This window comes from Balaenoptera musculus, chromosome 16 (assembly GCF_009873245.2).
Source record: "Balaenoptera musculus isolate JJ_BM4_2016_0621 chromosome 16, mBalMus1.pri.v3, whole genome shotgun sequence".
Taxonomy (NCBI): Eukaryota; Metazoa; Chordata; class Mammalia; order Artiodactyla; family Balaenopteridae; genus Balaenoptera; species Balaenoptera musculus.
The window spans coordinates 65326276-65350165 of NC_045800.1; the positions used below are offsets into that span (position 1 = coordinate 65326276).

The window sequence follows — 23890 nt, forward strand, 5'->3', positions numbered from 1 at the left end:
TGGGAAGGAAATTGACATTCTAGTAGTTGCTGCACACTACTAGCTAGTTAATTCAAATTTTGTGAAATCACTGTGCATGTGGTTGTGGCTTTTACACGTCTGTATAATGTAGCTCTCTTTAAAGTCATTTACCTTTGAGATTTTAACCTCGATAAAGTACATTTCATTAAAATTTATTAATGCTCCTCTTTTTTGTGGCTATCTAAGAAGGTATCCTTGAATACCTGTTTATAGCATTCTCTACTCTTATGAATTACTATAATCAATATTCTGTAAGATAATTCTATACTTACAAAGTACAAAGGTATGAATCTCTGACTTAATCTTTCTCTCTCCATAAGTGGCCTAACACTTATCAGTTGGAGATTTTTTTCCAATTACCCACATTGGAACAGTCTGTTCATTTATCTTTACCTGATTCAATATGATTGTTGAAGGTCTCATGGCCCATCTGAAACAGATATACTTATAACTATGTAGCAATACTTCCACAGACAAACCTATGAAATGAGTCCTAAATGACCAAAGGCTACCAGAGGTGAATAAGTAAATCTAAGGGGTAAGTTTCCTTAAAGCTTTAAGGACAAATGTAAAATATATTATTTTCTAAAATGTAAAATCAGTTTCATATGACTGAAGCATTCATTTTATGACATACTAGTAGTTATCATATACTGAATACCAGTGAACACACCATTAAAACACATAACAGAAACATGTCCCCTGTCTGTTGTCCCTTGATTTTATCAAACTCACAAATTTAAAAATCCTTATTACCCTTATACCTATCTTTACTAAGATGGGTCATCCTTCTGAAATAATAAAATACAAAACCTCATATATATATACACATATGCACAACTGAATCACTTTGCTGTACACTTGAAACTAACACAACACTGTAAATTAACTATACTTCAATTAAAAAAAAACTACTTAGAAGCAACCTTAGACTAAAAAAACAAAAAATCTCTGGGACTTCCCTGGTGGCGCAGTGGTTAAGAATCCGCCTGCCAATGCAGGGGACGCGGTTCGAGCCCTGGTCCGGGAAGATCCCACGTGCTGCGGAGCAACTAAGCCTGTGTGCCACAACTACTGAGCCTGTGCTCTAGAGCCTGCGTGCTGCAACTACTGAGCCCGCACGCCTAGAGCCCGTACTCCGCAAGAAGGGAAGGCACCACAATGAGAAGCCCACGCACCAAAACGAAGAGTAACCCCTGCTCGCTGCAACCAGAGAAAGCCCACGCACAGCAACGAAGACCCAACGCAGCCAAAAATAAATAAATTTATATAAATACATAAAAAATAAAAACAAATAAAATAAAAAAACAAAAAACCTCAAGCTAACCCAAGAAACTTCATTGTTTTCATCTTTTGCAAAATTTTTTTAAGGCAATGGTCAAGCAATGCTTTATCCTTCGAAATTTCCATGTATCAATATATGTTCAAAAGCAATCTTACACTGTATGGAAAGAAAAACAACATAAAGATGTGGGGGATTCTCTTTATAACTTGTGGATTTACTAAAACACGTATAAACCCAAGTTTTAAATCAAGTGAACAAGTCTCCTAAGTGTCATCTTTAACCCAACATCCTTCCTAAGAAGTGATCTTTAAAGATTAGATTTCACAGAAATTCAAAACTTTTGATGCCCTCATGCACAGATAACTTTCTTACAATCAGACAACTCACTGGTCAAGGCATTGCTGTTGCTTTTTTTTCTAAGCCCATAATGTACCCAAATAACTGGAAATACTCATTACCTTTTAAGAATTAGAAATTAAGGCATTAAGAATAAGAAATTAAGGGAGTCAAAGGTACAAACTTCCAGTTACAAAATAAATAAGTCACAGGCATATTAAAAAAAATTAAGGCACAAAATAGTACTTTAAATATAACATATTCTAAATGTTGTAATCTTCTATACTAACCACATTGTTCAATACACTAGCCACCAGCCATATATGGCTATTTCAATTTAAATTAGTGAAAAGTAAATAAAATTAGAAATTCAGTCCCTCAGTCACATTAACCACATTTCAAGGGCTCAAGAGCTACATGTGGCTAGTGGCTACCATATTAGATAATGAAGACACAGAATATATTCATCATCACAGAAAATTCTACTTAGTGGCGAGAACTGTTTTATAAAGAAGAGGCAAAGCCTTAAATAAGTCAGTGTTATATGGGAGTCTCTATAAAGATTAATAGCTTAGCAGACAACAGCTCTTCGACTCTCTTGAAGTCCCATGGAAGTGATGACTAGTGATCCTGGCCATAGTCTCTTCTAGCTACTACTCAAGTACATTGGTCAACCCTCCCAGGAAGTTGAAGACACCATTTGTAATGTCATGATTTCTTCCATCCTTGAATGCCTCAGATATTTATCTAGTTTTCAACTCCATTTCTTTCAACGAGTTTTGTATCACCCAAAGTTAATATTCCAACTTTCAAGGTTATTTCCAATACATTTTCAGCTATAATAGACCAAAATTATTTCCCAGATCATAAAACATAGTGCAAGAGAAGCCACAAATGCATAAACATGAGTTGCACACTCAACTAAGCATAGAGAGACGGGGCACTCACTGGTGTGTAGTTTGGTATGTTGATGCAGCTCTCACTGGATGAGAGCACAAATAAGGCATGCTCAGAGGATAAGGGAAAAAATATGTACTAACAATGAGCCTTAACAGATTTCTGTGCATTTTTTTTTTTTTACTCTTAGAACAATCTTTTGGAGACAGTTTCTTGTTACATAGCACTAGTAGTGTTTAAAAAGAGTTAAGCCCACACCAGTAGCAATCTTCTTTTTGGCCATGCTGGCTTGCAGGATCTTAGTTCCCCTACCAGGGATCAAACCTGGGCCCTGGCAATGAAAGTGGGCAAAGCGCCGCATCCTAACCACTGGACAGCCAGGGAATTCCTGCAATCTTCTTTTTCTACCAAATGAGTTGAAATATCCAGCTCTATCAAGAGATAACTAATGTAAGTATACATAGTACATCAGCTATTATTTGTTTGAAAAAGATCATGAATCTTGCAGTTTAACAATTTGAGCTTCTGACTCAAGAGATAGGGGTTTTAAAAGACAACCACTGGGCCAGATTAAAGAGGTAGAAAAAATGAAGTCATATTTTATGGAAGCATCTTTAGTGTTCATAAACAGATGAATGGATAAAGAATATATGGGGTATACATATATAATAGAATACTCCTCAGCCATAAAAATGAATGAAATCTTACCATATGCAGCAATATGGATGGACTTGGAAGGCATTATGCTAAGTGAAGTAAGTCAGACAGAAGGACAAATACTGTACGATATCACTTATATGTGAAATCTAAAAAAATACAACAAACTAGTGATTATAACAAAAAAGCAGATTCACAGATACAGGGAACAAACTAGTGGTTACCAGCGGGGAGAAGGCAGGGATGGGTAAGATTGGGGTGGGGGAGTGGGAGGTACAAACTACTGAGTGTAAGATAAGCTAACAAGGACATATAGTACAGCACAATAAATATAGCCAATATTTTGTAATAACTTTAAATGAAGTGTGACCTTTAAAATTTGTACAGGGGAGACTTCCCTGGCAGTCCAGTGGTTAAGACTCCACGCTTCCAATGCAGGGGGTGCAGGTTCCATCCCTGGTCAGGGAACTAAGATCCCACGTGCTGCATGGCGCAGCCAAAAATAAATAAATAAATAAAATTTTTTAATTTAAAAAATAAAATAAAATTTGTATAGGGAATTCCCTGGCAGTCCAGGTTAGTACTCGGTGCTTTCACTGTCAGGGCCCGAGTTCGATCCCTGGTCAAGGAACTAAGATCCCTCAAGTCGCATGGCACAGCCAAAATAAATAAATTAACTAATAAAATAAAATAAAACTTGTATAAAACAATTTTAAATGAAGTCACATTTAAAACAATTGTATTAGTCTCAGTCACCTGTGTTAAAGTACCACATAGCACTATGATCTTAACTCCTGAACTGGTTCATTTTTTGTCTATAGCCAGAATGTAGTCATCTTACAAATGGTCAAAGAAATGGGTGAGAAAATAGGTCTGAATTGGCTAAATCCACCCAAACATTTTAATACTGTTGCAATTATGTACATATACACATGCAAATATTTTGAGTCAAATATACTGAAGATACTCCTAAGTCACTATAATTAATCTAAGGGATATTTAAAGATTCAGTCAGTGATTTGCCAGCTCTCTCTCTCAATGTCCCTTTACACAACAGAAAATTGTTAAGCTTTCAAACCTAAAAGGTCTGGTCCCAATTATGACTGTCACTGAATATGTGACACAGCACTTCAGCTAGGAGATAGAAAAGAGGGTAAATATTTAAAAAGAAGTATTTCAGTGTAGGAGATATGAGAAATGAGGTTGGAAATACAGAAGATCTTGAATACCATCTCAAGGAGTTTGAACTGTATTCTAAAAGTCCTTGAAGATATTTTTGAGGATGAATAAAAGAAGAGAGTAATGGAAGAAACAATAAGCACAATTTTGAGGTCCTAACATTGGACTCTTCTGTGACCTTCTGTTGATAAACAAATTTCTTCACTTTTCTGGGCCTCAAATTCTTCATCTGTTAGAAAAACGAGTTGAGAGAAAATCTAGTTCAGGGCCCATTCAGCTTTGGAAAATTCAGTAATTTAGATAGAAATTATGCTTTAGGAATATCACATCTGACAGACACACTGGATCTGGGGGAGAAATAATAAGCAGCATATCCAGTAAAAGAGGAAAGCAAATAAAAGCAGTTAGAACTTAATAAAGGATAATAAATATAGAGTACGACTAAGTGACACATGGGGAAAAGAGTAGCCTGACTTAAGTGAATGATTTACGGTAAGCATTACAGATTAGGATATAAAGCTTTGGGAAAGGTATGGAAGGGCCTGAAAGTTAGGTGAGAGACTTTGGCATAGGATCTGCAAGCAAGAGAAAGCTGATGCAGTTATCCACATGTAAAGTGCAGAGGGCCTAAGTGTAAAATAGAGGAATATATCTGAGGCATTTTCAAGGGGGAAAAAAGTCAAGGTTTGATATATGCTTGAATATGGGGAATAAAGGAAAAGAAAATTAAAGATGACAGACACGTAGAAATTACTAACTCCTTAATGGAACAGACTCAGCATTAAAATTAATCAGAAACAATTCAAATACTAATCTTGGACCTTACGACAGATTTCAGCAATAAAGTGCTAGTGTGCATGCTTTTACTGAAGTTTTTAATCTTATTTTAAACACGTCATCTGTGTGAATGCACTGAAATTTTCAAATCACTGTTAGCTGAGAATTTTCAGAGTTAGTACAAATGCAAGATAACCTTGCTAGCAAATGGAATAGCAAAGCCATTAACTGAACAAAACCACCTTAAGTTATATACAAAAAGGAAACAGTAGTAATTTTTTATATTGCTTTCAGGAGAAAATGAGTCAGATACATAGCCACAAAGATCAAAATATTTCATTTGAACTGAATTATTCAGTTAACCTTTTTCTGTTGCGTGATTATTTATGACATTGACCTCTGATACTAATATATCTGGCATGCATATATATATATACTTTTTTTTAACTAGAATAAAACAGGTAGCTATACTATTACCCAGATTAAGTCCTTTTAATGCCCTTTGCTGAAATTTTTTCTCAAATTGTAGTTGAAGCTGCCAGGAGAAAACTTAAGGCGTTATATACTTAGGCTAAAATGTTCTCCATTGAAATGAGGTGTAAATAAAACTATAAGGTTTTTAAGGTGTAAATAAAATTCTAATTGCCTTAGGGTTGAAAAAAATTCAACTTTGATAGAAATTAGCTTGGCTCTGAGAATCAACTCTAATAAGATAATGATTAGTCACAAAGACTTGAAAATGAAGACTAGAAAATATTATAACAGGCTTTCAGGAAACAGCTCAAAATATAGCACCTAAAAATTAAATATTTTAATAAAAACATTGTCACTAGAGTTCCACTTAGAACCTACTCCAGGATTTTTGTAAGAAAACTAAGCACAGATGCTAACAAAACACTTGCCTAGTTACTTAAGTCATAATGTATCAATAAAGTATCAGATTTTGAAAAACTGTGATTAATGACAGGTCCCAGAAAATCCATAAATAATTTCCTACAGCACAAATACAAACTGTTGGGCTTCCATGGTGGTGCAGCGGTTAAGAATCCGCCTGCCAATGCAGGGGACACAGGTTCGACCCCTGGTCCAGGAAGATCCCACATGCCGCGGAGCAACTAAGCCCGTGTGCCACAACTACTGAGCCTGCGCTCCAGAGCCCGCGAGCCGTAACTACTGGAGCCCGTGTGCCTAGAGCCCATGCTCCACAACAAGAGAAGACATGGCAATGAGAAGCCCGCGCACCACAACGAAGAGTAACCCGCGCTTGCTCCAACTAGAGAAAGCCCGTGCACAGCAACAAGGACCCAACTCAGCTAAAAATAAATAAATAAATTTATTAAAAAAAAAAAAATAGAAACTGTTTACACAAATTCCATCATTTACATTTGGAAACTATTGTCAAATATGGAAAAGGAGACCTATATTTACTACTGACTTTGACTAGTTTTTAAACCTTTGGTGTCTCCTTTGCTCAGTTTTAAAATGAAAACAAAGAGTATAGCGCACATTTAAGTAATTACAATACAAATGTTAAGAGCTACAGACAATAGAATTCCACCATAACAGCTATTCTACTGGAATACAGGTACGAAATTAAAACAAATTATATGCAGAAAAAAACATGTCAACATGCTTAGTTTACCAAAATACCAGTACACAGCACTTGTTTCTGGACACAAAGTAGCTGCTAATAATTCCTGTTTCAACAAAACTAAGTCATTGGGACTTTCCTGGTGGCGCAGTGGTTAAGAATCCTCCTGCCAACGCAGGAGACATGGGTTTGAGCCCTGGCCTGGGAAGATCCCATATGCCGCGGAGCAACTAAGCAAGTGTGCCACAACTATTGAGCCTGCGCTCTAGAGCCCGCGAGCCACAACTACTGAGCCCAAATGCTACAACTACTGAAGCCCACGCGCCTAGAGCCCATACTCCGCAACAAGAGAAGCCACCACAATGAGAAGCCCACACACCGCAACGAATAGTCCCCGCTTGCCGCAACTAGAGAAAGTCCACGCACAGCAACAAAGACCCAATGCAGCCAAAAAATAAATAAATTAAAAAATAAATAAATTTATAAAGAAAACTAAGTCATTATCAGGTTCCCCACTATTTAACACAGAGGAGAAATACATGGATCTGAATTAACATAATCTTTAGCTATTATTTCATATTATTTTCAGTTGTCTGCAGAAGTAACTGTTGATCATTTAACCCCCCAAATCAAGAGTAATTAAAATAAAAACCCTAATGTACCCATTTCCTTAAAGAGAAAGGTCACCGGGACTTCCCTGGTGGCACAGTGGTTAAGAATCCGCCTGCCAATGCAGAGGACACTGGTTTGAGCCCTGGTCCAGGAAGATCCCACATGCTGCGGAGCAAATAAGCCCGTGCAACACATCTACTGAGCCCGCACTCTAGAGCCCGCAAGCCACAACTACTGAAGCCCGTGTGCCTAGAGCCCGTGCTCCGCAACAAGAGAAGCCACCACAATGAGACGCCCGCACACCATAACGAAGAGTAGCCCGTGCTTGCCACAACTAGAGAAAGCCTGTGCGCAGCAACGAAGACCCAACGCAGCCAAAAATTAATTAATTAATTTTTAAAAAAAGAGAAAGGTCACTTATATAACAAGATAATCATGTCCATCATACTAAGAAGACCGAAATTAGACGATCACATTGTCTCTGCAACTGACCTCAAATAACAAAATTTTAAGTAAAATGCAGCAAAGAACTAGTATCAGGTATGTCATAAATAAAAATATATTCAAATTAACAGAATAAGGTGAAACTTTTCTGGGTACTCAAAGAAACCCAAAATTTCATTCTGTAAACTCCTTAGGAAACTTGCTTTAATTTTTCAAACCATAAGTCAAGAAACAGTAAAAAAAAAAAAAAAAGAAAGTCTTCCTAAGAGCAATGGGAAGAAATATTGAAACAAACACTTTCAATGACATATTTTGTTACTTTATTTTGAAAATGACTTTTTGTTGACTTTATTTTGAAAATGTAAATATTCATTTGCTCCTTTTACATCTATTTATCATTTTCCTTTGCTTGATAAATTCTTTAGAGCTGGTGTTTCTACCTTAAATTCAAATAATTGAAAACCAGTCATGTATAGTTTTTATAAAGTATGGATTAATACATTTTTTTAAAAATATAACTTATGAATACTGACACCTTAACATGACAAATGAGGAACCTCTAACATAATTAAACCAATTAATCAATTTAATGTTTGAAAAACTATATATAACTGTCCAAACTGCTGTGTAAAACAGATATTTTGCTAGTTGGTCCATGAATTTTTAAAAGAAGCTTCACAGATAAGCTTAAAACATACAGCATTTGCAAACTTTTTTACAATATTATGCATAGCCTAATTCACATAGTTATATCTCCAACCCGGCATACATCTACAGTACATGTGTTCAGAAGAAGCCTGACCTGGCTGAGATACCGCAGTGGCTGTAAACTGAGTAGCCCATGGCGGATTCTTCTGTCCTCCAAACTGAGCCATGATAAAAGGGGGAGGGAGAAAACCTTCACTTGTTTGTCTTCTATAGCAGCGATCTATTAAGAAAGGATCCACAGGTTAAAGTTAAACCAAACTACAGATATCACAAAAGTATTATTTTAAAGAAATGTTCAATTTGTCAAGGACATCTTCGTAGGCCAAGTATAAATAACAAGGGGCATATGAACGTCCGATATGCAGCAAAAACATTTCACATCAAGTAGTTCACCAAAAGTACCCAATTTCAATATATGACATTTGGGGTAGACTTACAAGAAAGGCACTTCCTTCTGCGACTACAAACTGTCACATTTAAAGAGAAGACCATCTGTTGTTTTCTATCCAATTCTTAACAATAAAAAGTACACAGCCTTACGTTCAGAAGAAATATAGCCTGCGTGTTTCTTTTGGCAATGAGCTGGGGACTGAAAGTGGAGAAACCAATAACGGAAGCTGGGACGAGACACCGAATAAAGGGATTCAAGAATATCTTTTAAATAACGAACATCTCCGTACTTTCTAGAGCAGGGGAGGAACTGGGGGGCTCCTTTTCTCTCCCCTCCCTCGAGGGGAAAGACAGTTGAAATAACGGATGCCCCTTAAAGAACCATCGCGAAGACCCCTCCCCCCAAAATCAAGCCAGAAGAGGTGAAGATGTCAGCCCGCGCACTCCCTTTCCCCCTACTCCTCGGAGGGGCCAGAGCTCTGCCATCCATCTTCCTCCAGCCCTAGCTCCTCGGGGGCCGCACACCAGGGGAGGCGGAATCCTCCGTCCCACGAGACTAGGCGAACGCCAAGAGGGGAATACCGAGAGCCCTGACCCCCTTAAGCCCCCGGCGGGGCGGAGAAGGCCTCCATCCCCCAAAAGCCGTGCCGCCGTGAGCGGCCCCGACGTCCCGGACCGCAGCCCAGGAGGCTAAAGCCTCAGCGGCTCGAGAGCTAGGGACGGCGGTCAGCAGTCCCTTCGAGCCCGCCAGGCCGAGGCTGAGGCTGATGGTCGCCGGGGACACCCGAGGGGCCGCCGGAAAAAAGCGAGGCGGTGGGGGAGGGGCCGGCCGCGCGGGGCCTGCTCCGACCCGCACAAAAGGGACCGTGTCCCTCCCGTCCCAGTCCCACGAGAGCCCCACCGTCGCCGGCCTACGGACGCCGTGCTACCAAAACGGTCGCCCTCAGCCCTTCCGTGGATCCGACTGGACCTTAAGAACTCCGGCTCAGCCGCCGGCCGCTCCAACCGCAAGGACCAGACCTTCACCTGAATCCGGTCCCGGCTAACACCGAAGCCATTTCAAACCCGTCAGCCTTACGCGCATGCGCCAACTTCCCCCTTTTCCTCCGCGCCTCTCCCCTCCTCCCCATCTCTCCGAGGAACGGCGCTTACGGGCCTGCGTTCTACGTGCGCGCTTCCCAGCAAGCCTTCAAGGCGCTCACCCCTCGTACTACGCAGCTAGACCTAGAGCGCGCCTAAGAAGGGTTACCTTGGCCTCGCATAATAATGAGGCTGTGTCTCTGCGCAAGCTCAAAGGAAAAGGCTTCCCTGAGTGTGGGAAGGAAAAGAATCGGTTGTCACGTGATCCGATAAGCTTTCCGCCATTTTGTGTGTTTTCGCTTTTTTTTTTTTTTTTTTTCTTGTACAAGTATTTGGAAGAATGGATATATCCAGTGGCATCTGCTAACTTTTTTAAAAAATTGAGATGAAATTCACTTAACACATAATTCACTGCTCTAAGTATTTTATGTTGTACAATTCAGGGGCTTTTAGTATCTTCATACGAAGAGCAACCACCATCGCCTGCTCCCTTGAGACAAACCCCTACCCATTAAACAGTCACTGCTTAATCCCTGCTCCCTCCAGCCCCAGGCAGCCGCTAATCGGCTTTCTCTCTATGGATTTACCTGTCCTAGACATTTCATATTAATAGAATCATACAACATACGGCCTTTCGTGGCTAGCTTTTGTAATTTACTATATTGTGTCCCAAGGTTCATGTTGTAGCAGGCATCAGTACTTCATCGGATTTTATAGCTAAAATGATTAGTTTTAATGGATAATACCACATTTTGTTTATCCATTTGTCAGTTGATCTTTTGGGTTGTCTCCACTTTGGGGCTATTATGAATAATGCTGCTATGAACATTCACATACAAGTATTTGTTTGAACTCCTGTTTTCAATTCTCTTGGGGTTTATACCTAGGAGTGGAATTCTGGGTTACCTGGTAAATTCTATACTTAACTTTTTGAGGAACTGCGAACCTGTTTTCACAGTGACTACACCAGTTTACATTCCCAGGGTTAACAACATAAAGTATCCGTTCTATGAATATGGAATATCTTTCCATTTATTTAGGTCTTTTTAAATTTCTTTCAACATGTATTACGTATTGAATTTCTCACATCTCTTTTTCCGGGCCACACCACAGTCTGTGGGATCTTAGTTCCCAGATGAGGGATTGAACTGGCCCTGCCAGTGGAAGCGTAGAGTTGTAACCACTGGACGGCCAGGGAATTCCCCCCAAGATCTGTTTTTAAAAGATTACTGTTTTAAAAGATCACTCATGGGACTTGGCCCAGGTTTGGTCCCTGGTCAGGGAACTAGATCCCACATGCTGCAACTAAGAGTTCACATGCTGAAACTAAAGATCCCACACACGGCAACGCAGATCGTGCATGTTGCAACTAAGACCCTGATGCAGACAAATAAATAATTTTTTAAAATATTTATTTGGTTTGCGGCACGCAGGCTCCTTAGTTGCAGCATGCATGTGGGATCTAGTTCCCTGATCAGGGGTGGAATCTGGGACCCCTGCATTGGGAGTGCGGAGTCTTAACCACTGCACCACCAGGGAAGTCTCAATAAATATTTTTTTAAAAATAAAAAATAAAATATTACTCAAGCTGTTGTCTAAAGAGCATCTAAAAGATAAAGGCAGGAATTTCCTGGCGGTCCAGTGGTTAGGACTTAGCGCTTTCACTGCCTGGGTTCAATCCCTGGTCCCTAGTCCCTGGTGGGGGAAATAAGATATAGATAAAGGATATTAGTTGAGCTGTTTATTCTTTCATCCCCTAGGGTGTTGCCCAGGTCTGTTTGTATGTTCAGCATCTCACATGTCACCCTTTTAACCAGTCAGGAAGAACGTGGAAAATGTAGTCTCTAGCTGCCCAGCTAAACCTGGGGAGGAGGTGGGGAAGGGGAGGTGGAGGGGAATGGAGTTGTTTCTATCACTAGAAGGAAGAAGAGGACTACCAGGGTGCTACAGAGAAGTAGGCTTCAAACTAGATGAATTTAAAGTAACTTATTTTTCTGATATTTGCTGGAATATCACTAAACACCTATTGTCAATATATTTTTTCATTTCAGGTTTCAATAAATACTTTAGGATGTCAACTTTAAAATACTGTTGGCATACTGTGTTCAGGATTAAGTTTTATTAAAATAATGATACATCCAAGGGAGGCCATGAGTCAATCTAGAACCAAGTTGATTAACAGCTTTGCTAAAAACTAGGGGTGTGAGCTTAACCACTTTAAGCTCCTGAATTGATCTGTAAAGTGGGGCTGATAAGAGCCCTTACTTAATAGCATCACTGTGGGGATAAATTGTTTACATAAAATGCAAGGTTTCTGCCTCATAATAAGAATTCCATAAGTGTAGCCATCTTGATTTTGTGTTGAACCCAATCCATACATTTGGTCATCTCCAAATATTAAATCTTATAGTCCTTTGTAGTTAAAAATGTGTGAATTTTATTGGATATTAAACTTTAAAAATGTGATTTTGAAGAGGAAAGAAAAATTAGACCACCAGGTGCAAAATAGAAGTATAAAATTTATTTAAAACGACCCACAAATTTCTGTGTAATCAGGAATGATACAATTTGCAATAGTTTTTTTAAAAACTCATGACAAAGATTTAAAATATAATTTCAATTACAGTATTCATTTAGCCTTATTCAGTTAGAACAATCAAAAAAAAAAAGAAACTTTATGCTCTAAATAAATGAGACACACAGGAAAATATAATAGACACTTTTCACAACTATCTTACATGTATGTTTCAAAACTAGTACATTTCAAAGCATTTTGCTACATAAACATGAAATCATGTACAACTGCTGTGCACCAAAATTTAGCTTAATTAGGTCTTTCAAGTAACATGCAATTCCAACTCACAAGTCTTCAAGTACTGCTAGTAAGTGTTCCCTTGTATGCAGAGCACTACATATTGATCCTGAATTGAAATCATCATAATTAAGATTATCTCTTTCCCTTCTACATGTTGAAGTGCTTTCTCTTTAAACTGTTTCCCCCTTACGTTAAGAACCAAAAACGGATATATGTGGGGTTTGAAAATCTTTTCCTTACTAACCTATTTCAATGTATGGGATATTTAATACAGTAGGACGGCAATAGGTAAAATCCTCCAAAGGAAAAAACCAAAGGTACAAAATAAATAGTAAATACACCCCAAAGAGAGAAAAAGTCATCTAGAGACAGGAATATTATTTTGTGAAACTGATAATTCTCTATTGGGAATTTAGTACTACTCTACTTCACCATGGTGAAGAATCTGAATATTTTACTCCCACTAATGATGAATATAATGTCTTCTCCTTCAAAACGGGATATTGATATGCATGTGAATCTATTTGGTAGGTCACCACGTATCATAAGAGAAAATGAAGAAACCAGAAATCAATGCTTTTCTTTCTGCTGAGTAGTCTTTCGACCTTCTCTTTAGGGACCACTTCGTGATTTCTTAGTAACCCAAAGAGGACCATCCACTCATACGTAACAATGCAAAAGCTGCCCTTTATTTTTACCACAAAACCATTCTGGAAAAATAATTCTCTCAAAGCACCTATCACAATGTTATCTCATAAAAGTTTTTTTTTTTTTTTAAAGGCCATATATCTTTGTGTTTTGTTAAGAGCTCGTTTTGTAAAGTTCTATGTCATCAGCCATTTATTTTACAATGTCACAAAGAGGCGTTAGTGAGGCTAGGCAGTTACTGAACTGAATCACCAAAAATGTTATTTGACTATTTAGGGCAGTCTGGCCTATGTTTTTTGTTAGTAACCCATAATCTACTGATGAAATAGGCCAACTTTCCTACCTCTTTATATTTATAAAGAGCTTACTAAAAACTTTACTAATACATCTCATTATTTTTCTTAACTCTCTGGGCCAAGGTATGTTTAATCTTTGACCCAGAGATTTTATGTGGCTGGAAAAGTGGAACAAAAAAACAAAACAATTTCAAATAAGTGGGAGACAGAGCTATCTCTTAGAGATGCCAAAAATTTTACATTTTTACCATGAGTGCCTGGGAACTAAAATAATCAGTTTACCCAGCACATTCCTTTCAAGAAAATCGCATTTCAATTTACAAAAACATTAAACTTCGATTATGAATTGCTGACCTTGGTCTTTAAAAATATTATTTAGGAGGTTTCCCTGTGTTTCAGTAGTACAGGGACATTCTTTAAACAACAAAGAAAAAAAATTTTTCACAGGGGAAAAAATAAAACTTCATTAATCTAAGCCCTAACGCAGAAGTCCTAGGAATTTGGGCAGACCTTCCAACGTATGAATAAGAAAATAGCTGGCTAAAATAAATAGTGGAGACAAAATACCTCAGAAGCATATTTTCTCTACAATAAGTAGATTTTGTATTATTCTTAGATTAGGTCTGACAAAATTTCCACTCAATAACACTCTCTAAGTCATAGTTTATGGCACAGAAATGTGTTCAGCAGTCTGCAGATATTACCTGTTTTAGTTTCACATGGGTTGACTTGCTGTGTGATTTGAAGCAAGCCATTTGCTATTCTTGCCAATCTGCAGCTTCCTCACCTGTGAGATGGGAACATTGTTCTGTCCAACCGTCAGTGTTGGGGAGAAAAAAGCAGCACATAGGAAAGCAGTTTGATAGCCTAAAACATTATAAAGTACAAGGATTATACAAGTACAAGGATTATAAAGTACAAGGATTATAATTCTTCTTACTTCCATATTTGTTCCTCATTTTGAGCTGCTATTTTTCAGAAGAAACTGGTATGGAGTGGGGAGTAGAAACATTACAACTTGCTTTTGAGCTGGTAGGTGAACCTGCAGGCTGCTTATAGGAACAAAATTCTCCCTCTTTTCTGCCCCGTAACGTCCCCCTAGTGCACTCAAAAGAGCTTCTGATGACTGATTTATATAAGAACTGTTCGGATTTCTTTCTGTCCATTTTTTTAACTTTCTCGCCCAGATCATAAAACAGTTCCTATTATTGACAACAACCAAATTCCAAAGGGGTAAATTTACATTAGAAAATAGAAACCATCCACAAAATTGAGCTGGGAGATAAGGAGGAAAACACGCAAAACAAACAAACAAACAAAAAACAACTTTCTATTCTAAACATCAGGGGTCCCCAACCCCGGGGCCGCACAGCAGGCGAGCGAAGCTTCATCTGCCGCTCCCCATCACACCCTCCCCAGCACACCCGTCGCTCGCATCACCGCCTGAACCATCCCCTCCCAACCCACCCCCCGTGGAAAAATTGTCTTCCATGAAGCCGGTCCCTGGTGCCAAAAAGGTTGGGGACCGCTGCTATAGATCACACCTGATAATTCAAAGTCACCAGTCAGACAATTGATAATTAGTATGATGCGTTATACAGAAATAGCAGAGCCAAACAGAGTGCTAGAATATATAACTTCTTACACAACTTTTTGTAAAACACTCAAACACTAATAAATAAGTTGAGGGTCAAACATTGCTGGGATAGGTAAGGGGAACACTTGATGCTAACCTGGGGTTCCTAAAAACTGAATTTGCCTCTAACTGAAAGGGCTGAATAAAAGCTTTTAATTCTTTTTGGTATTATTCCAAAAAGGATTGGTGAAACAATTTTAAAAGACAGGAAAAGACAACCTGAGCCAGATCACTGCTATCCTTAAAATGAACCCTGTGTGTTTGTGTAGGGGACATGGGGGATGGAGACAGAACAGAGAGGGTGGAAGCAATAGTTTTAATTTAAAGAAAATTAAAGAGGATTAAAAACTGTAAAAAGAATGAAAGTACACTTAGTGACATTGTAGTTTCAGTAAAATGAGAAAAGAAAAATAATAACAAGCAGAGTTTCTAGTCAAAGATGATAAGTTTATGCCTAGCCAAATGGAGAAGAAACCAATTTACTTTCCAATATAGTTTCTCCAAAAATGAAAATGTTTCTGACAGTTGCGAGATTTTTTTCCTGATGAATGAGACAAGAGAATGCCTTTCATAACAGCTGCTAGGAAATTTTTTTTTTTTTAATCTTTAGGAAAACTAGGTTTATACTGTTACCCCAGGGTTTCCAAAGTTGCACTCACACATAAATGGGTTAAATCGACTAATATATAACATTTCCACCTTAGACTAAGTTTTGCTTTAATTTAAGGGACATCTATGGCTGAACAAACTAGAAGAAAATTTATGACCCAGGCAGGGTCACAGACATCACAGTAGGGATGGGAAAGGAGTACAACCAACAAAGAAAAGATTAATGTTAGACTTTTAAAGCTGGAAATATTAAACATTGTATACTAGCCAAAGAGAAACACATTTTGGTGCCCTTACAGAAGAAGGGAAAATGAGGAGTGGCAAAATTAGAAATACATTTGGATTACTTGAAGGAACAAAACACATGCCCTTTGAAGCGAACAATGGTATTTGATTGGGTGCCCAGAAGAAACTGGCATTGAAACAAAGTCATTCAGGTCCTGGAACGCAGAGAATTAAAAGTTTGTAGAGTTCACTGTGGACAAGAAAAGTGATGTCCTGCATAAAAGCGAGCTCCACCATCTCCAAAATTAACAGAGGAACTTACACTCTTATTTTATACACTAGAGAAAAGCAAAGATCCCAATGATTCTCAAAACATTTTAAGAAAATACACAAATTGCACTTCTGATAAAGGACATACTGATTCTTTCCAAACTGTATTCCAGAGCCGTGGATGGCATCTTTTTTTTTTTTTTTAAGTTGAGAATTGTGTTTTATTCAGAGGACTTTCTGAGGAATTCAAGCCCAGGAGGCAATCTCTCAGATAGTTCTGAGGGACTGCTCCTGGCATCATTTTCTAAACCTGTTAGAAGAAAGCTCAACATGGAGCATAATTTGATTTAGATAAATCCAGACTTCTTCAGAAATCAGAGCACTGATTCTATCACTTGGTTAAGTGTGCCACAACCACTGACATTGAAGTTACACAAGTTCGATACATTTATGGGCAAGTTTAGGAGCTGTGCACAACAAAACTATTCTAATACTCATAGATAGTCCCATCAAAATAAACTATGCTGGGACTTAGTTGTGAGGCCAACTAGGCAAGAGTGTGAATAGACTGTACAACTATGGCTAGGGAGTATGTACAATAGAAATATACTTTCCCCTATTATTCCAACCATTCAGTCTTTTCTAACTCCTTATATATGCCAAACACTTGTTCGAGGGGAAATAAAAACCTTTACTCTATCAGTACTTGATATTTGTTTATTGAAATAGCAAATAGGACTATTGCCACATTTTGTGAGATGAATTAACAGGACAGCTTCATAGGTAAAAGTCATCTAGATTTCCCACACAATGCCCACAAAACTCTGCAGGCAGGGAAATCTTGATCCAATGTCACTTAAATTCTTTCCCTGAACCACTCAGAAAAAAACTCAAAGCCATTTTATTTTTGACTTGTACCAAAACTAAGGTTACTTCGCAGCGATAAAATCCCCTGTGGGTGAGCAGATCAAGTCTGTTTTCCTACAGTCCTCCTAACCACAAAGTGGCCTTCATTTGACTGTTTAAATTTTAATTACAAACATAATTGCACATTGACACTCACATCTGCTGTCTGGGCTCCAGTGATTGAATTGTATGTCTTCTAAGGTGTCTTCCAGGGCTGTGAGAGGCCTCTATATTACCTTATTTCACAATTCTCATCAAAAATTTCTACAAAAGATCAAAATTCCCAGTTGTACTAAATCTAGACAAAAAAGATTTCCATGCATCAAGAAGTTGTGAAATAGAAGGTAGCTATACATTAAAGGTCACATACAGCTACTGATTTACTTGGCACATTCAAAGGAAATGTTGTGCCCATATTCAGTGGAAGTTGTCATGCAATGTCAAAAGTTTGTTCCAGATAAAAGATATAATTTGTTTTAAGAAGACTAATTTAAATAGATTGGGGTGATTTTCATACATGCTATTGTGAAATAAATGATAATCAGTAGGAGTCCACCGAAGTAGTAACATTAGAAAGTAGGTTACTTCATATGAATTAAGCCAGTATCTCATTTACACAGGGGTATGCATTCAATTAACTATGCAGTGGGGTTATGTCTAATTGCTTATGAATCTCATCTAGTTGAAATTCTATATTTAACAAATGAAATTGTTTCATCCACATGCAGATTGCATAATAAAGTTGTGGAAGGTTATTTAAGATGCAAACATTTTGCTAACATGTTGCAAAAATTTACCTATAGTTAAACATTTTCAGCTAGCCTCACTTTCCAATAATATATTTCAATCAAGTTTATGACATGATGTATTGGTACTTTGTGGATGAATTGGAAAGATGTAGGTGAGGCTGACAAGCACAAGAAAAACTTTTCATCGATGGCCTGAGATCCATTAGAAGCAGGATTTTGAAGGGCAGCATGACATTTTGTAGGATTCTACAACAGGTAGGAATTATTCTCTCATTATAGTTGGTAACTTTGTAACTACTATGAACAGGTTGGGCTAACTTGGGAGTCAAGTATCAATGAATTCAATTATCATACCATGAACAAAGGCAGAAGATTGAAAACCCAACGAGTGCTATAAAAGGGGTAAAACAAAAGGTGATAGTACAGTAAAACATAACAGAAGTGTAGAAATAATGTTAGATGACCAGTTTTCTGAGTGAAAATGTCATTTCAAACAAATTTATTTCCTTGCTTCATGAGAAAGAGCATTCTAAAAACAGTATAGCCAGCATACAATCACAATGCTGCAGGACACTGAATAAGCATGAGCTTTGAAAAAAAAAAAAAAAAGTCACAGAGCAAACAACGGGATGGTACACTGTGTAATTTAGGAAATAGAGTTCAACAAGGAAGGAATCATATGTGGGTCCCACCAAGGGGTTATCAGTTGAGGCAGGCCATTCATGGTGTTACTTACAATAACAGAATGGAAATATTTTAGTTGAGATAGGGTATTTTCATGTACTTGTTTTGGTAAATTGCAACTAACTTCACAAATCCAAATATTCCCCTAAGTCAACATTGGTGCTTCAAGTTTAGATTGTTCAGGAATTTATTTAAAGTTGGTGACAAACTGATTTGAATTGCTGCAGATGTATCACAATGGATTGTTTTGAAGGAAATTTGCTATTTTTGAAAAATATGTGTTAGATTATCTTTTAGGATTTTAATTCTTCAAGTTTACTATGTCATGGGTGGTGACAAAGAAAAACAAAAGCTAATACTTAAATTTGGGGGACAGTCAATAAAAATTGAATGGAAGAATGGATAGATGGGTGGATGGATAAAGGGTCTTATAACTTTATCCATTAAATCTGGTGAGGAAATAATTTCTAGTGGGAGCTAAGGCCTAAATTCTAAAACAAAATATCACAAGGGTGTATTCCTGATAGTCTAATACTAGTAATATCTCATTGAAGCAGCTGAAACAATAAACAATCACTTATTTATATACTTATATGTATAAGTAACCTTAGGCTCACAAAAATATACATGTTTTAAAACAAATCTAAGGCACACAAAATACTAAAACAAGTCAATGAATTACTCTATTTTACATATTCAAGAAGCAGAAATCTACTTGACAAGATGATAGTCTATCAATGGACATTTTGTTATTTACAATCCCTTCATATTCCTTTATTCAAAATTAGTCAAAAGCTTGAAACTGATACTTTGCACCATATATTATTTTAATATAAGTTACAATGAGTTTTCCTTTAGAGAGCTTGTTGGAACTTTTGCTTTTGCACCAGAATTGTGAGTGTTAGCGGTTGTGGGCTTCCTATGGCATTTCCAAGGGAGAAGCACCAGTAGGTTTTCCATACTCCCAAGGAATCTGACACTTTGAATGTTATAGCACCTCTGCATTTTAACAGAATCAAGTATTTCATTGAAATTTCTTCTTGTTCTAAACATTTTGTTTGGGCAATTACTTTTGTTTTGCTATAAAATGAGTCAATAAAGTAATGGGAAAAAATAATGGGGGGGGGGGACTAAAGTAAATGGAATGCCTATTTTCCCATTACCTAGAAGAACATGAGTTAACATTTCCCCAGAACAATATACTTAGATGAACTACTTTGGATTAGCTCTTAATGGACAAACCATGCTTATAATACCATTCCTACTGTTTGTTTACAGTGTGTGGGGGGGGGGTGTGTGATGACGATGATAGGGAATTTATTTTCAAAAGATTTCTACAGGAAATTTATTCTTATTCTGGACCAGAATGACTTTCAGAATGAATAAGGCAATTTGGGGTAGATAAGGTTCTTGCTACTTAATTTTTGTATTTTATCATCTTGAAACTTTAGAAGCATTTGACTCTTCAGAATCCTATTATGTCTCATCTCCTTTTGGAAACACCTTTCATGGATTATATTGAGAAAGCTGGGGTGAAAGTAAATTAGGGCCATTGTTGTTCAATAAATCAGAAGAGACCATTCTTATTTAGTTCCAAAGAAAAGTTAATCAATATTGGTAATATGCTTCCTAATTCCAATTTTAGAGAGAATTAATCATTTTTACATGACCTAACTATTTTATATAAGTAGCTAATCTTTGAATGAGAAAGGACTCATTTAAACACAAACCATATACATGATTAGAATACATATTGCAGGTAACAAGATGGAACTCTACACAGCAAGAATAAATGATTTCTCTTGTATGCAAATATGCACAAACAACAGACAATAGGATTCTTATACTATACTATTTCAAGTTACTTTTAAAAATAGAAAGTGCTTTTAAAATATATATTTACAATTTATGAACAGCCTCCAACCATCACCAACAATAATGAATTATTTTATACAGGAGAGAGATTTTAAGAGAGAAAACATTTCATTGGTTTATTTCAAAGGAATATGCCGAGTTTCTAGCAATGATTGGAAGATGTTAGAACAATGGCACCATGAAATAATAATTCAGCTTATTTTTGTGTCGATGTGGTTAAGCACCAGAAGCTGTGTAGAGTTAACACTGCGTGTCTTAATTTTACATCATAGCACATGAACCTGTTAAAATCCTCTAAAAATGACTCGTTTCATAGTAAACAATTTAAAGCACCAAACTGAGTGATTCTACCAAGGTTAACACCTAACCAAAACATCTCTTTATGTATTTAAAACTATAAAACTTTTATTTTTGCTTAAAATGTGCACCTTCTACCAATTGTCAAAATATAGTCACAGTTAAGAAATACCCACCCCCCATTTTTTTTTTGTTTTACCTCAGCCTTCAAATGGGTGAGATGAAGATATAGTAAACGACAACATGACTTTCTTTTAAGAGCACCTTGAAAAAATACACTGCACTCGCAAAGGCATTAAGAAGGGGAGAAAAGCCTTCAGACCCAATGGTTATAGGGCCCCGCAACATGTGTGAGAGCATAAGGGGACACGGTGACAACATTGTCATGGGTTAATGTCAACGCTTTGTGGGAAGGAATCTGGTTAAATTCATTAACTTCAGTGGACAGTTCAGGACCCTCGTTAGCTGCCTGGTCTTTCTGCTCGGAGGCTTTAGTTTTCTTATTCTTTGCTTCTTTCGCCTCGAACTTAATCTTGTTTAGTTCGAAACCGTGTTGGGGCTTATTCAGGTTTTTGTGCTGGTAGAAGACAAGAGAGAGGCGTGTAGGGTGATTCCGGTTGGGGTGTTCGACAGGAGTCGTGGCGTGAAGCTCTCGCCTGGCGCACTCGATCAGAACAGAGCCGTGGGCGGGCGCTATGGCCACCCCACCAACACTGGCATCCAGGAAGATGTGCTCACTGTCTGACCAATACTCAACAATGTGGGGCAGTTTCTCCTCAGCAGGTGACAGGGGGTCGTCTGATAGGGGGTCATCTGATGGAGGCTCATCTGCTTCAGAATGCTGCTCGTCTTCTTCCGCCAGAGAAGAAGCAAGTTCATGAGGAGAAGGGATGAATGGGGGCTGCTGGTTTGGCTGATTACAAGTTAGCTGCTCAGATGGACCAGTGGGAGGCTCAGAATAACCCAGGGAATCTGTCATGGGAGTAGACAAGGTGGAAAGAGGAACCATTTCACCAGGCTGTGCAATTTCAGCACATTCCCCAGCAGCTACATTAGCACCACTGTGTCTCGCAGAAGGCATTGTGCAGTGGGGATTGCTACCTCTTTCTGAAAACCCGTACGAAACTGATGCATCGTTCTTAAAAGGAACTGTTGTGACCGAAGCAGTCTTAGGGGACCAGGAGAAGCCTGGAGCTAAGTTTGCCTCTTTCACTGGGTGAGGAATGGATGGGGTCGGTGAGTAGGTTTTAGTGTTGTCCGAACCTTTGAAGATAAGGTGGGGTTCAGTTTCACTTTTTATTTCAGGTTGCACAGTCTCTGTTTTATTCCCTAAACAGAGAAAAGGACACCAAATGTGAAGATAAATACAAACTACTTTTGGTAGTTGTTGTCTTTAAACAGTATTTTTAAAGAGAAGTACAAAGAATAATAGAACAAAACACTGATGATGGCAATGTTGGCCAGCTTTGTTCTATTTACTTTAAGCCTGACATATGCACACGTTAAAAATTGTAGGTAGTTTAGGTATGCTTTTTCACCCAATATTTTTTTCTTAAAGAACTATTTACTTTGGAAATAATCATAAATAAGGTCACAAATTTAGCCAGAAGGATATCCATTGTCTAAAATGGTAAGATATTGGAAATGACCCAATTGGCTATGAAGTAAATATTAAAACCATACATCAGAATACAGTGCAAGTGATAATATGGTGACCAAGAGCAATATTTCACTACCCAAAGAGCTGTTTAGATACATTTTGGGTATTGCATGATCTCATTTTTGAAAATGTTAAAGAAAGTAACAGTTTATAAAGATTTCTGAGTAATGAAAGCATCATAACTGGCAAAGTTAATTATTAGGCAAAGAAAAGTCACATAAATAAGCTATTCCTCCCCCTCAGAACAAGTGCATTTAAGCTCTGTTTCTTTCTCACAAAATAGGTAGATCATTATTATGACATTGGACAAAAGGTGGGCCGTCTGCTCTGACACATCCACACAAACCTAACATCAAATGGAAACATTTTCCTTGAGGACATGCTCCCTGTTTTGATGTTCTAATAAAATGTTTGCAAGGCAAAAGCAGTAGATTTTAAGCACCAAGAAATAGCAAAAGTAAAGTTGTCTTGTTTTAAAATAATTAATTTAATAGTAAACATTTATCTAATTCAGAAGATCTGCAATTTTCCCTCAGATAATACAACCTGGAGACACAATAATTCTCATGTCTAAAGAGAACATACATACAGGACCCAAGGAGTGGTATGTCAAGAAATCTGTGCTACTATCTGTGGCTGCATCTACTATTATAGAGGTTAAGTTGTCAACAAAGTACAACTCACAGGAAGGAAAGATTTAAAATATGATGAGTCTTTTATTGAATTGGAAAAACCTGTAAAAAAGCTTTCATGGGTAATATTACAAAAGGACAAGAAGTTTTAGGCCAAATATTGTGCATTTGGCTACTAATAGGGTATATATATATATATATATATATATATATATATATATATATATATATATATAAAAGTAGAGCATGTAAAGATGTTATTGGGGAATGACACAAAGATGAAAATGTTATGACTGCTGTTAACAAGTAGCATGGAACCAGATATGTGAATCTTAAAATAAACCTAAATTAATTATCTGTAAAGTGGAACTACAAGCAAAAAGGAATGATAATTGTCCCTTGCCTTGCCTCTTCACTATCTCTATTGAATCTTTCTCAGTGTTATATAAATGTCTGCACTGTCAGTTGTCTCATCTTAAACAAACAACTTCTCTTAAAAATATAAAAATCAAAGAAGTTAAAGAATACACTGTAATTCTTAGTTTGAATGTCAGTTTAAATTAATAGTGTTTTTTTATTTTTTAGGCTCCTTGGAGGAATGGCTGATTTTA

General features: G+C 37.5%; 2 protein-coding genes across 7 annotated transcripts in view; both read right to left on the reverse strand.

The window, feature by feature from the left end:
• Window positions 1-10190, reverse strand: part of CCAR1 (cell division cycle and apoptosis regulator 1) — a 52178-nt gene extending 41988 nt beyond the window's left edge. The window contains exons 1-2 of one of the 5 annotated variants that reach the window (XM_036828425.1): window positions 9799-10016; window positions 8602-8727 (exon numbers count right to left, since the gene is read on the reverse strand). In XM_036828425.1, the coding sequence (XP_036684320.1) occupies window positions 8602-8674 (73 nt within the window). In that variant the 5' untranslated portion in view covers window positions 8675-8727; window positions 9799-10016. Of the gene's footprint in view, window positions 1-8601; window positions 8728-9798; window positions 10017-10049; window positions 10110-10146 lie in introns of those variants that run through there. The other 4 variants (XM_036828423.1, XM_036828428.1, XM_036828426.1 and 1 more) reach the window with 4 other exon arrangements.
• An 8020-nt stretch (window positions 10191-18210) lies between these two features.
• The window catches only part of TET1 (tet methylcytosine dioxygenase 1), a 148532-nt gene continuing 142852 nt past the window's right edge, over window positions 18211-23890 (reverse strand). For both annotated transcript variants that reach the window (XM_036829600.1, XM_036829598.1), the window contains exon 13: window positions 18211-22316. In XM_036829600.1, the coding sequence (XP_036685495.1) occupies window positions 21304-22316 (1013 nt within the window). In that variant the 3' untranslated portion in view covers window positions 18211-21303. The remainder of the gene's footprint in view (window positions 22317-23890) is intronic.